Genomic DNA, 14,788 nt, shown 5'->3' on the forward strand with positions numbered 1-14,788 from the left:
ATAATTCTGAGATACAGTGTGGTCAACTCTATTCAAACTTGTACAACAGAATTTGGTGTACACTCACTGTTTTAAAACTAACAGACAACAAAACTTTTTTTTATAAAAACATTTAAATTTTTCCTCTAAAACTCTCTCAGACCTGACCATGGAATGTCTGATGACATCACAGCACAGGACATGCATTACACACAATAGAGAAGACAGATGCAGTAGGGAGAAAGGAAAATCTTTACAGAATCCACTAAGTTTTGTGAACCATCATGAAAGCATATTCAACTATTATACTCTGGGTCTTTCATTAAAATGAACACAAATTATATAAATTAGGATAAAAACAATTTCAATCCTATTTTGGTTAGCATTCAGAATATAAATTCATCCACATGTATATAATTTTAATCAAAAATATTATGAAAGAGTTGAGGAGTTTTATTTTAAATATACTTTTCAGTGTAGTTTTATTAACTTTGCTGTAAAAAAGATTTTAGCCCACAGTAATAACAGTTCTGTTAGATGCAATGAACTCTATCCAAACATACCCAGGAAGAAAGCACAAAGGAAACCACAGATAAGAAAGGTCAGCTAACTTCTCTCATCCATATTTCATTGCTCTGTTCACAGTTGTTAATTTATTTTTAACTTTGGTTTTCTGACTGCTGGAAATATTTCTTTCCAACTGGCTACCAACATAGACCTTTAAAAGCTAGTGAATAATGCTTCATTTCTGTACTAATCTCATAATTCCAAGAGGTTCAGTTTTTTTTCAATCCAATGCTTCCGAAATCCAAGCCCCTATTAATTCCCAGACTTATTTGTAAACCTATGAGTTAGCCACCTAATGTTTGCTTTCTCTGCCCTAATGACAGCCTATCTTAACCTTCTCCTGATTTCCTTAAGAGTTCTAAAATTACATTCATTTAAAAGAATTGCATGAGTTTGTCAGAAATCTGTTTAAGGCTGCCTTCACATCCTTATTCCTCAGGCTGTAAATCATGGGATTCATCATGGGGATCACCAGTGTATAAAACACGGAAGCTATTTTATCAGTATCCAGTGAGTAGTTAGCCTGAGGCTGCAAATACATGAATAGCAGTGTCCCATAAAAAACTGTGACTGCCATCATATGTGAAGCACATGTGGAAAAGGCCTTTTTCCTTCCTTCCGACGAACGTATCCTTAGAATGGACAACAGAATGTTGAAATAAGATACTAGAACTATTATCATAGATAAAACCAAATTTGTAGATGCAGATATAAATACTATTGTTTCTGGAACGTAAGTGTCAGAGCAGGACAATACTAACAGAGGGACAATATCACAGTAAAAATGATTGATTACATTGGAAGAACAAAATGACAGAGAGAATATACTAGAGGAAACCACAATACCTGTGGAAAAGCCATAAAGGTATGTGAGGAAAGCCAGTAGAAGGCAGATGTGCCGAGATATCACCACCATGTAGTGCAGCGGATTGCAAATGGCCACATAGCGGTCATAGGCCATCACGGCTAATGTGAACACCTCAGCTACAATGAAAAGCAAGAACCCCCCCAGTTGGGTGGCACATTCATAGTAGGAGGTGGTTTTCTTCTTCACTAAAAAATTGATCAGCATTTTAGGGGCAATGACACTAGAACCCCCAAGATTGATGATAGCCAAGTGCCGGAGGAAAAAGTACATGGGGGTCTGAAGTCGAGAGTCAGCACTGGTGAGGGTGATGATGCCCAGGTTCCCTGCCACCGTCAGCCCGTAGATCCCCAGGAAAATGAGGAAGAGTGGAATCTGGAGCTCTGCCTGGTCTGAGATACCTGTGAGAACAAACTCAGTGACCCAGGTGAGATTTCCAGGAGCCATGGGAGAGTTTGGGAAGTCATCTGTTTGAAGAAGAAAAGGAGAAGTGGTTACAAATATCAAGGAATTGTTTTCTGGGGCTGCCACTAGATGGTAAGTGCAATTCCTCGGGTGATAGTTCCTATAATTATTAACTGAGTTTAATAACACAGTATTAATCTAACTGTGTTATTAAACTCAAGGTTCTAGGACTAATAAATAAATGTGCTGTCACTTGGGAGGGAGAAAAAGAAAGTATGGCAAATTAAGGAGATGATCCAGTATCATGCATATTTTGAGGATTTGCCTTTTATAATATTTTCAAGTTATGAATATCTTATTTGTTTGAAAATATTTTAAGCCACATGTCTCTTGCACTGAGTTTGACAAAGACTTAAGAAATTGGATGACTCCAAATAATCTAATGCCTCCATGATTTCTTAATCTGAGACGTTTTGCTTTTTCTGAAGAACAGACGAGTATAGTTACTATCCTGCCCCATTTTCTGTATTCGATCCTTCTTTAATGTCTTTCGATGAACAGTCAACTGGAGATTTCTGCCATCCATGTCTGTTAACTGCTTTTTCTCATTTTCCATTTTATTAACTCAGACAAAAATATATGGAGATACGTCCTCAGATCTATTCTGCAGGGAACTGATTCTCTTTGTAGTTTAAAAAAAAAATGGTTATCTGTGAAAATGTTTTCATTTTTATTATTCAACTCTTGGCTTTACTGGTGAGAAACTCCTCTTCCTTTCCTGACATCTTTTTCCCCTCATGCCCCACAAGGTGATGCAATTCCTCATAACCTTTTCACCACTTTTATTTTTAATCAGTATTTTTAATATTTAGGGTTTTGTAACATTTTTTTTAATTTTTAAAATATACCTGACTTTCATTTTTAGCAGATCATTTCCTTGGTACATTTTCAAGGTTTTGATATTTTTCATTACTGTAATAATGATAAACATCCTTAGTTAACAGAGCTTCTATGATAATTACGTTGCATATATTTGCCAAAGAATAAGCATAATATTATGCTATGACTGAATATTTTCCAAAAGATGCTTGTTTCAAGAATGGTCTCCTGCTCCTAAGTAAACCAATGAAGTCCCTTCCACTTCACAACTGATAGGTCCAGTGGGGGCACTGTTATAGTCTCTTATCTGAAGATCTGGAGTTAAATTCCAGAGAGTTAAGACTATATCATCATTTAACATAAGTTCTACCCTTTGGCAAAAGTTTAAATATACACAAAATAAGAATAATAACAAATAAAGTGAGCAGAAGGAAAATTTTGGGTATGACAGTTATGTTTATGACAGTGATTGTGGTGATGGTTTCACTGATGTGTAGGTATCTCCAAATTCACCCAGTTAGATGCATTTAAATGTATCCATTTAACACTAAATGTATCCAATACTAAAAGTATCTATAAAAACTAAAACGTATGGCTCTTTGTGTGTCAATCATACCTCAATACAGTGGTTTAAAAGGACTGAATGTCATAAATGTGTAAACTGTAAAAACCCATAGTAGTTGATACTTTCTCTCCTAAAAAATGACAGAATGGAAAACTATTTTAAGTGAAAAAAAAATGACTGAGGAACAATGTAAAAAGAATCATAGAAATAAGATCAAAATAATTTCTAACACTGAGTGCTGACATCAATTTGCTTGACACCAAATATTCTTTTTCTCAGTTTCTCAAATCATCCTCTTATGTATTTACTAAGTACTTGTTGATTTCCTACTGGTGCCACAGATTGTTCAAACTTCGGGTAAATTACTGTCCTTTCCTTCACGGACCTTTTATTCCAACAATAAGGAAGAGATAAAAAGCTGGTAATGAAACATACTCAAGATAGTTGTTGATTGTACTTAGTACAACAGTAAATTAAACAAGAAGATGCATTTAGATAACCTGTGATAATTATTTCTCCTGGGATGGTAAGGGAAAGCCTTTCTGAGAGGGGAACATTTGACTGAAATCTAAAAGATGGGAAGGAACCAACTATTTAATATATCCCAGAAACAACATTCCAGGATTCCAGGTAGGAGTATATTTCTTGAAGATGCTGCCCTGGGGTAGCAAAGAACTTAGGTTGTTTTTGTTTGTGAGAGGGAGCTTAACAGAGGCCAGTGTGCCTGGATCACACTGAGAAAGTGGAGAATTAGTAGAATCAGATAGCATATGTCACAATAAATATTTGGGTTTTATTCTAAGTCAGTTGTAAGTCATTGAGAAGTTTTGAGGTAGATGAATAACCTGATCAGCTTTAAGTTTTAAAAGATTACTCTTGCTGTTATGAAGGTAATGAACTTATAGAATTAAAAAGGGGTATACATTATGAGTGCAAGTAGAAAAAGGAGTCAAGCAGGTGTTACAGGATCCCTGGTGCAAAGTGGAGAGGCTGGTGATAAAAAGAAAAAGATAAATTTTACAGTTGGGAGCAGAAACAAGATTCGTATTATTCAACAAAATGTGTATTATGAATGATATGAGAGAGATATAAGGGAATAACAGATGGGGGTAGATCAAGAAAAGCTTTTGTGATTTTCTTACAGTTGGTTCAATGGCCATGACATTTTTTGAATATTAGAGTATATGGTTGTAGATGAAGTGATCAAAGTGATATTTTGAACATAGTTAAGTTTTAGATGCTTATGAGGCATTTAATCATTTAGGCAAGCTCATAATTAAGTCTGGAGCACATGGTTAGGCTACAGATACTTAAGAAATATCATCCTAGTTGATGATACCATTTTTTTTTCATCTATTTCAAGATTTTTAAAAAATATGTGCCCAAAATTCCTAATGTTCATCAGTCAATCAGCAACCTTTTCCTATTAAGGGACAACCCTCTGTTTGGAGATTGTAGCTTTCCTTTTGTCCCCAAACACTACCACCCAGGATTTTGCTTCCATGTCCCCTCCTGTGGCCTTTCTCTTCTTGCCTTCCCTGTGTTGACAATTTTTAATGTTTTGTCTGCAGCTTCCAATCTCTCCATTGTCTCCATTGTCAAACATTTCCACTATCAGCCCAAATGAATTGTTCCAAATGATATCAGTTCCTCTATTTCTGCTGAAATCTAGTATGTTGCTGGCAATAGGCATTATTTTAAATTTCAATAATAAATTTTAAAAAGCAAATATTTCAGCTGATACATTATCAGCTGAATTCCATAAACACTTTCCCACCCTAGGCATCCGTCTCTTCCAGTTTCCTAGGCAAAGCTCTCATAAACATGTTCATTGACCATTGCATCCTTCTTGGTCTCCATGTCGTGAATCTGTCAAATTAGCTGGTAGGCAAATGGCAGTCATTACAACTTTTGGAGTAATCAAGATATGTAATCTGAGCTATTTTTCAAAATAACCGAAACATGTGTTAGCCTCGTTTCCAGTGCATTCCATAATCCGTATCACTGCTATGATCATACTATCCTATCAAGCACACGTTGCCTATGAATTGTCCTCACTGGTCCTCTGTGTCCTTACCCACATTGATTTTCTATGAATAGTCCATTTTGTGTGTTTGAGAGGAGGCAGGATATCTGAAAAACTCATTTATTTTCTGTAGCTGTAGGCTCATGCGATCACAAAGTGGAAGTGCATGCAGTGTCACACGAGGCTAAAAAATTTAAATTTGAGTGTATTTAAGAATATCATTCTGGGCATTTTCAATCATCTCATAGATACTAGTGAGTAACTAGGATGATAAAGAATAGATGAGCAATGTCTTATGGATAAAGACTAATCACTGTAATCTTTAAAAAAGAACATTTGGAAATAATTTCCATCTATGTATCATTTTATTTTATTATCAAATTATAAAGCAAAATTTTTTTAAGTAAGTTTATCTGTGAACATCTTATATTGGGTCATTTAAATGAAGGACTTTTGTACATGAACATTTTTCTTGTTGGTCTTATTTTCTACTTGACAGTGTTACACAGGTTCTCTGTCAGACCAGAAATCTAGGGGTCTGCTGTTTCTTTAGGTCTTGGTCTGCTTATGCAGTGTCTCTTCTCAAATAGAAGCTTTCTTTGAAATCTTCTCAACTAAAATGTTGGTGGATTTATTTTGCTGTAACATAGAAAATTTACAGAACTATGTTACATTACTGTATTGATTATATATTATGCTTATATACATATTTTTTTGCTGTATATTACCAGATTTAATGGAAACTTTTATTTAGAACATTTGTGATGTATAGTTCTATTCTCAAAAAGCAGCATCACATGGAGTTTGAGTAGTTATGTAGCCAGCTTTATTTCACTGGTTATCCTGTGAAATGTGCAGCTTTCATGTTAGCTAATATTGCAGATATAAAACTATAATATAATTAATCTCAGTGAGCACAGATCCATTGTTTCAGTAGTGATTTAGTTTATTAAGTACCGAGGATATAATGATGCCAGGTCTGATCTGGAACCATAAAGAGCTGGATCATACTTAATACCCTGCATTCCCCAAATACATTAGAATTCTTAGAAACTGATTGCTTTAAATATTGTATTATTTGATTATACATAATGTCCGGTGCCTCCCAAAGTGAGACTGAAGTGGATCACTAATTTAAAGGTCATTATACAAAAATGAGATAAATAGTTCTACCCACCTCCAATACAGTACCTGGTTCAAGTTCTGAGTGAGAATCTGTGTGACTTGGGCAGTATATATGGGGATCCATGAACCTCTCAGATGCTAACTTTGAAGCATAGGTGATTCTAGGATCCACCAGTTGCCTTTTACATCTCTGGGGAAGATGCCACTGAGGGTTGGCTCCTTAACAAGATCTCCCTCTAGGAATTTGGCCAGGAACCCCTTGAGTCCTTTTTTGTGGCAGTCTGGATCTACTAATTGTTGAAATGAGTTCAACTCCTTGAAAACCAGGGGAGACATGATTCAGGGATCTCTGTCAAAGTAACTCATTTGCATTAGGAGATCATTATTGCAAAAGTGTTAAAGAGCAAGAAACCAGTGGTCTAGCCATGAAATTAGAATAAATATTATCTATAAATGATATTTCTGTTGCACAACTACCTCTTGTGTTTTTCCCCACTTTTGCTTGAAAGAATGCAATTAGCATAGTCATTATTTCAAGTAATGGGGTGAAGTGGCTATTAAAAGAGGATGTATCCTCCCAGACGTAGTTTTCAGGTAATAAAATTACTGTTTAATCTTCTCCTCATGATTGTATTTTAGGTGGAAAAGGTAAAAGGTTTCTACTGGAATGAGTCAAACAGTGTTTAATAATGAAGGCCTATGTCATGTGTAGAAGTTTTCTGTCACACGAATACATTTTTAAAACATTGAATGCTTTAGATACATATTTTTTATGCACATAATAACTATTAGAATTGTGTACAAAGAATATTACCTTGTAAGAACACTAGAAAAACAGTTTCACATTGAATGCATGATATGGTTACCAGGTGATGGACAAGAGGACTGAATGAAGAAATAGAGGAAAACTGTATGCATTTGCTAGGGCTGTCATAACAAATTACCATGATTGGATGGCTTAAACAACACAAACGTATCTCTCAGTTCTAGGCCTGGAAGTCTAACATCCAGGGTTTGGCAGATTTGATACTTCTGAGGCCCCTCTGACTTGCACATGGTCACAGGGTCTTTACTGGGTCTGGGTACATGTCACGTGTCCCTCTGCATTTCCTAATTGTTTCTTCCTAAAAAGACTCCACTAATACTGGATTAGGGACCACCTTCATGACCATTTTTTACCTCTAAGAGCTCCACCTCCAAATAAGTCACATTGGTTTCTTTTACAATACATTTTTTTTGGTATCATTAATCCACAATTACATGATGAACATTATGTTTACTAGGCTCCCCTCTTCACCAAGTCTCGCCCACATACCTCTTCACAGTCACTGTCCATCAGCATAGTAAGATGCTGTAAAATCACTACGTGTCTTCTCTGTGTTGTAGAGCCTGCCCTGTACTCTCCCCCATTATACATGCTAATTGTAAGGCCCCCTTTCTTTTTCCTGCCCTTATCCCTCCCTTCCCACCCATCCTCCCCAGTCCCTTTCCCTTTGGTAACTGTTAGTCCATTCTTGGGTTCTGTGATTCTGCTGCTGTTTTGTTCCTTCAGTTTTTCTTTGCTCTTATACTCCACGTAGGAGTGAAATCATTTGGTACTTGTCTTTCTCCGCCTGGCTTATTTCACTGAGCATAATATCCTCCAGCTCCATCCATGTTGTTGCCAATGGTAGGATTTGTTTTCTTCTTATGGCTGAATAATATTCCATTGTGTATATGTACCACATTTTCTTTATCCATTCATCTACTGATGGACACTTAGGTTGCTTCAATTTCTTAGCTATTGTAAATAGTGCTGCAATAAACATAGGGGTGCATCTGTCTTTTTAAAACTGGGCTGCTACATTCTTAGGGTAAATTCCTAGAAGTGGAATTCCTGGGTCAAATGGTAAGTTTATTTTGAGCATTTTGAGGAACCTCTATACTGCTTTCCACAATGGTAGAACTAATTTGCATTTCCACAAGCAGTGTAGGAGGGTTCCCCTTTCTCCACAGTCTCGCCAACATTTGTTGTTGTTTGTCTTTTGGATGGTAGCCATCCTTACTGGTGTGAGGTGATATCTCATTGTGGTTTTAATTTACATTTCTCTGATGACAAGCGATGTGGAGCATCTTTTCATGTGTCTGTTGGCCATCTGAATTTCTTCTTTAGAGAACTGTCTGTTCAGCTTCTCTGCCCATTTTTTAATTGGATTATTTGTTTTTTTGTTTGTTGAGGTGTGTGAGCTCTTTATATATTTTGGATGTCAAGACTTTATTGGATCTGTCATTTATGAATATATTCTTCCATACTGTAGGATACCTTTCTGTTCTATTGATGTTGTCCTTTGCTGTACAGAAGCTTTTCAGCTTGATATAGTCCCACCTGTTCATTTTTGCAATTGTTTCCCCTGCCTGGGAGATATGTTCATGAAGAAGTCACTCATGTTTATATCCATGAGATTTTTGCCTATGTTTTTTCCTAAGAGTTTTATGGTTTCATGACTTACATTCAGGTCTTTGATCTATTTCGAATTTACTTTTGTGTATGGGGTTAGACAGTGATCCAGTTTCATTCTCTTACACGTAGTTGTCCAGTTTTGCCAGCACCATCTGTTGAAGAGACTGTCATTTCCCCATTGTATGTCCATGGCTCCTTTATCGTGTATTAATTGACCATATATGTTTGGGTTAATGTTTGGTCTCTATTGTGTTCCATTGGTCTGTGGCTCTGTTCTTGTGCCAGTACCAAATTGTCTTGATTACTGTGGCTTTGTAGTAGAGCTTGAAGTTGGGGATTGATATCTCCCCACTTTATTCTTCCTTCTCAGGATTGCTTTGGTTATTTGGAGTCTTTGGTGGTTTCGTATGAATTTTTTTGAACTATTTGTTCCATTTCATTGAAGAATGTTGTTGGTAATTTTATAGGGATTGCATCGAATCTGTATATTGCTTTGAGCAGGGTGGCCATTTTGATGATATTAATTCTTCCTAGCCATGAGCATGGGATGAGTTTACATTTGTTAGTGTCCTCTTTAATTTCTCTTAAGAGTGTCTTGTAGTTTTCAGGGTATAGGTCTTTCACTTCCTTGGTTATGTTTATTCCTAGGCATTTTATTCTTTTTGATGTACAATACATTTTTATGATATAATTTAAGTAAAATAAAATGCTAAGGTGCATGGATAGCATTTGAAAAATTAAGTCACTATGGTTCCCTTTAAGAGAGTTATTTCCCTTACCTCAAAATGTCCCTTGAAGTCTGCTGGTGGTAAATTGCCCTACACTGTATCCCAGGCTACAATGGCTATGATCTCTGTCACCACAAACTCGTCTGTTTCTTGTACTCAACACAATATTTTTGAAATTTATCCATCTGGTTGTGTATATGGGCAGTTTATTCCATTTTATTGTTAAGAAGTATTCTGTTTTATTTATTACTATAATTTTCTCTCTATCTGTTGATGGACAGTTGAAATATTTCCATTTTTTTTTGTTATGAATAAGCCTATGAAAAACATTAATATATACATATTTTTCTGGACATGTCATTCCTCTTGGGTAAGCATCTAGGAGCGGAATTCTTGGGACATATGGTAGTACCTTTGTGCACAACAATTTGCAATGTATGATAATTTCAGGAGCTGAACAAGGTAACTGATAGGCTATTTTGTACTTGCCAATCTAGTATTTTTAATTTTATCCAAACTAGTGCATGGGAAGCAGCCTCATTGTTACTGTAATTACATTTCCTTGGTGGCTAAGTATGTTAGGCCTCTATTATGTGTGCATTGGCCTTTCCTGTGTTGCTGTGAAGTGTCTTTTCCAAACTTTTTCCCCATTTTTTTTTAGGTTATGTTCATATAATTGCTTTGTAGAATATATTTATATATCCTGGATTCTACTGAATTACTTTGTTCCCTTAGCTGATAATTAACTGAATATATGTTTGTGCATGTGTTTTGGACTCAAATATTTTCTTGATTACTGTAGACTTATAGTTGGTCTTGAAATCAGTACTGTAAGATTTCCAACTTTGTTCTTTTGCAAGATTTTTTGTAGCCATTCTGCATCTGCACCCTACTATATATATATAAGCAGATCTAAAGCCAGACATGAGGAACCTAGCTTGTATATCATGATGTTAGATCTAGAACTGTCCACTCTGAGAACACTCACATTTGATACAGTTTTTAAATTATTTTAATATTAAAATTTGATTTCTAACTTAAAATTGAGTCTTGTTGGAAGCTGTACCCTGGTCTCAATCCTCTGATGTTAAATAAAGGGATGAACCACTTAGATGCTTAGGACAAAATATTAAAAGAGATCATTCTCTCTTTCAAGCCCTCTCTCTCCAAATCTTCAAGCCAGACTGGCTTCCTGTTCCATGAGGGGATTTTTGAAGTGTTTGAGAAAATCCCTTCACAAAAGAGTACATCTTCCTGTTTTAAAAAAGAAAGAATGGGGAAAGAATGAAATAAATCAACACAGATAAGATTAGGCATGTTCAGGGTGTCCATGTAGGAAATCAGCCTCAAGGATTTTTAGAAATAATTGGAGGGTGAGCTTATGGAATTGAACCATTAAGGCCTTGCAACTATTGCCATTTAAGAATTAATACAAATATATTCTAATTTCCTAGCTAAAGATTTTAGTGCATCAAGCTATTAGTTAAATAAGATTATGCAGTAAAAATACATAATCAAGAGAAAACTATAGGTTCTAAATCTGGGAAGAAGTTGAGAGTAGACAAATATTAAAAAGTTATCATGTAGTTGGTAGTGTTATTTCTAAACTATTTATTATTATAATTATAATGAAAATACATGCTCTGTGGTGATTGGGGACAATGGCCTGATGTAGTGATGTCTGGAATATTATATGCTTTCTGCAGGAAAGAAGGTAATGTTTTAGAACCATTGCAGTGTATCTAGGATATCAAACAGCTTTTGATATCATCAGCTGATAGTGGTAATCACCTATTATTGACATTTTGAAATTACATTACTGCACAGTCACACATTGAAAATGATATGTCAGTATCTTTTCTTGGAAAATGGGAAAAAAAATAAGGAAAATACTCCTTGGAAAAAAAATCACAATGTGTAGCACTTTTTCTGTTTTGTCTTTTATGTCCAATTGTTATGCATATTTGTAAAGCGTTTATCAAACACATCACTAGAATATGAAAGAGCCCTTATACATTTGTTTAAGAAGTAAAAAGCAGTACAATATTATGTCATAAGCACAAGGCTATTGGCTACAGCATTTTTTTTATAGTGGCAAAAGAAATAAAAAGCAACAATTGACGGTCCATCAATCCAAGAATGGCCAAATATAAAGTGAATGATGTATAGACCACAGTGGTATACTGATACTAAAAATGATATTTAATGTTTATTGACCAGGAAAGATTCTGTAGATGAATTATCAAGAAAAGTAAGTTGCAGGGAACACAGTATAGTATGGTTTCTTAAAGTCCATTTTATATAGATGATATTGGGGAATGTTATTAATATTATTTAACTTTTTTTTTTTTGGTTTGTGAATAGCAGTGGAAATGAAAGAATTTGGGAAAGAAAAGTATATATGACCAAATAAGCCTGTGAGTATAGTATAAAATGTTACTCTAGAAAATAAGTTATTCATAACAATAAATATGCTTGGGGACAGGGTCCAAAGCCAATATGCCAAACAAAGTTGGTATAATTGGAGAATGCAGTTTCTATTTCTTTTATTGTTCTGAATTTATGTTTTATTTAATTTTCTTTTACTTTTTAAAAATTTCCTGCTCTATTGAGGTTTCAATTGATAAGTAAAAGTTTTTTATATGTAAGGTGTATAACACCATGTTGAGATTTATGTATATATTGTGAATGATGACCACAATAAAATCAGTTAACATATCCATCACTTCACTTAGTTTTTCTTTTCTTTTTGTTGTAAGCACACTTAAAATCAATGCTCTTAGTAAACTACAGAATATTTAAAAAAAGGAAAAAAAATAAACAAAATGCATAGGTCTAAATTTTCTTTTAATTACCCTTTATTTTCAGTTTGAATAATAGAGCAGATTGCAACAAATATGATTGGAGTAGTGTACATATTTTAAAAACCTAAAAAAATGCTTATTCAAATAAGGAGATGATTAAGGCATGAGGAATCTTTTCATTTGCTGGGTAAAGACACAATGTGCGTGAAGCATGGTGATATCACAGAGTCCATGCAAAGTACTGTCAGTGTGTGTACCAGCTTATGAAGGAGTCAACACAGACAAATGAAAATGGAATCAACCCTTGAGTGTATTAGTTATCTTTAATCTCTGTTTTCACTGACAAAGAATTTTCAAAATGTTGATGTCCTTCAGGTAGATGATCAGATAAGTCACTTATCTTTAGTTGGCAATCCTAAATCAGCTTGTTTATCAGGAAGCTATCATAAACCAAATTTAGCTATAGTGTGAGGATCTGTTAAGGGGGACCCAGAATTCGCCAATGTTTTTCTCAGTGTTCTAAATAAAACAATTCTTCCCAAGCGCCTGCTGTATCCTTGAGGTAGAAAATATCAGTTCTATACAACTAAAGAATTTTAGAGGTGTCATGCTTTATTTCCTACTTAGCCTAGATTCTTGAGACAATTTGTTCATTTTGTGTTATAATCACACATTTACTTACTTTCTTGGCTCCTGTTCCAGCCCACACATTTTTCATGGTTCAGTCTTACTTATGTTTAATATGTAGTGATGGCTATAAAAAATAATTACTTATTTTATAGTTAATTTTACTCTATTTGATTAAGACTTTTTTTCTTTGCCTCAACAAGTCTGAGCTCAGTATGATTTGCCTTATTTCTATATAAGTCCAAATATAACCTTGAAAATCACTTGGATTTTAATTATCTGGCTACAATATTTGTTTATTCAATTGAAGTAGAAAGAAGAGTAGTGGAATGTGTAAGAGGAAGTGTTTTATCTAGAAAAAGAAAAAAGCAGCCTAGTAAAATGATCATGATTTTTTATATTAGAATTGGACTGACAGTATTAAGCAAAGGTTTTTCGATCCATTTTTGTAATTGAATATTAACATATTAAGTGGGAATTTTACATCTGTTAGTTAAAGTTCTCTTCAGAGCATCTTTTACTTCTTTGTTCCGTAGGCTGTAGATCAATGGATTTAGCATTGGGATCACTAGGGTGTAAAACACAGAGGCCATTTTATCAATATCAAAAGTATGGCTGGACTTGGGTTGCAGGTAAATAAACAATAATGTCCCATAAAACACAACCACCACTGTCAGATGGGAGCTACAGGTGGAGAACGCTTTGTATCTTCCCTCAGTTGAGTTGATTCTGAGAATAGCCCCAAGAATAAACATGTAGGACACAAGAACGATCAAAAGAGAAGAGAGCAAATTACAGCCTGAAAAGATTAAAATGATCAATTCTAATTCACGTGTGTCAGAACAGAGCATGGAGATCAGAGGGAGGCAGTCACAGTAAAAATAACGGATGACGTTAGAGTCACAGAAGGACAATGTAAATAACTTAGTGGTGAGAAATAGTGACACAAATGTGCTGTAGAGATACGGAATAAGTACCAGCACCCAACACGCTCTCACTGTCATGATGACCATGTAGAGGAGGGGTCTGCAGATGGCTACGCAGCGATCATAGGCCATTGCTGATAGAATAAACAGTTCAGTGATGATGAAAATCTCAAAGAATGCCAGCTGGGTGGCACACCAGTTGTAGGAAATTGTATTGTTGTACACCACAAAGTTTAGCATCATTTTTGGGCCAATGACAGTGGAGTAACCAAGGTCAGTAATTGACAAATGTCTAAGGAAAAAGTACATGGGAGTGTGTAGCTTGGAGTCCAAATGGGTCAAGATTACCATGCCCACATTTCCTGTGACTGTGATCAAGTATAGGATGAGGAAGACTACAAAAAGGGGTGCTTGTAGCCCAGGGTTGTTGGTGATCCCCATGAGGATAAATTCAGTTATTTTGTTCACTGCAGTATGATTCTGTTTCTCCAGATGGTTCATCTTGGTAACCTGTGTAAGGTATAAAACCAGTACTGATTTTGTTTGAGATTGTTATCTTCTAAGAGAATTTAAAACATGATGAGTAGATATAGAAACATTTTCTTTATCACAAAATATAAACAGAGACACTTCTTCACATCAAGACAAAACTACAAACACCTACACTCACACTGTAGTGTAAGTGCCTAACAATTAGCTTCTTTTATTGTAATGCAAGTTCCTTCCATTAAGCTTTAGATTGCAGAGGCATCCATTTCAAAGACATCCATCTGGAATAAATGTATTGGCAGCTGCACAATTAGGCCAAGGCTGCCCCAACCTTGAGAGAGAGTCCTTTGTGATCTAGATGCC

The 14,788-nt window shown here is 35.2% G+C and overlaps 2 protein-coding genes across 3 annotated transcripts; both read right to left on the bottom strand.

Annotated features, from left to right (window-relative positions):
- Positions 1–916: 916 nt before the first annotated feature.
- On the bottom strand, positions 917–1,858 carry LOC118908079 (olfactory receptor 8J3-like). The gene has a single exon (XM_036877141.2). The coding sequence runs from the start codon at positions 1,856–1,858 to the stop codon at positions 917–919; it is 942 nt and encodes a 313-aa protein (XP_036733036.2).
- Positions 1,859–5,608: 3,750 nt separating this feature from the next.
- On the bottom strand, positions 5,609–14,437 carry LOC118908053 (olfactory receptor 8K1). Of its 2 annotated transcripts, XM_057507072.1 has the most exons (2): positions 13,511–14,437; positions 5,609–5,641 (listed from the first exon to the last, which is right to left on the bottom strand). In XM_057507072.1, exons 1-2 carry the CDS (start codon positions 14,435–14,437, stop codon positions 5,609–5,611), a joined length of 960 nt encoding a protein of 319 aa, XP_057363055.1. The 2 variants fall into 2 exon arrangements, with proteins under 2 accessions (XP_057363055.1, XP_036733012.2); XM_036877117.2 differs by lacking the exon at positions 5,609–5,641 and having other exon boundaries at positions 13,478–14,437.
- Between the last annotated feature and the right edge of the window lie 351 nt (positions 14,438–14,788).

This window comes from Manis pentadactyla, chromosome 9 (genome assembly GCF_030020395.1).
Source record: "Manis pentadactyla isolate mManPen7 chromosome 9, mManPen7.hap1, whole genome shotgun sequence".
NCBI lineage: Eukaryota > Metazoa > Chordata > Mammalia > Pholidota > Manidae > Manis > Manis pentadactyla.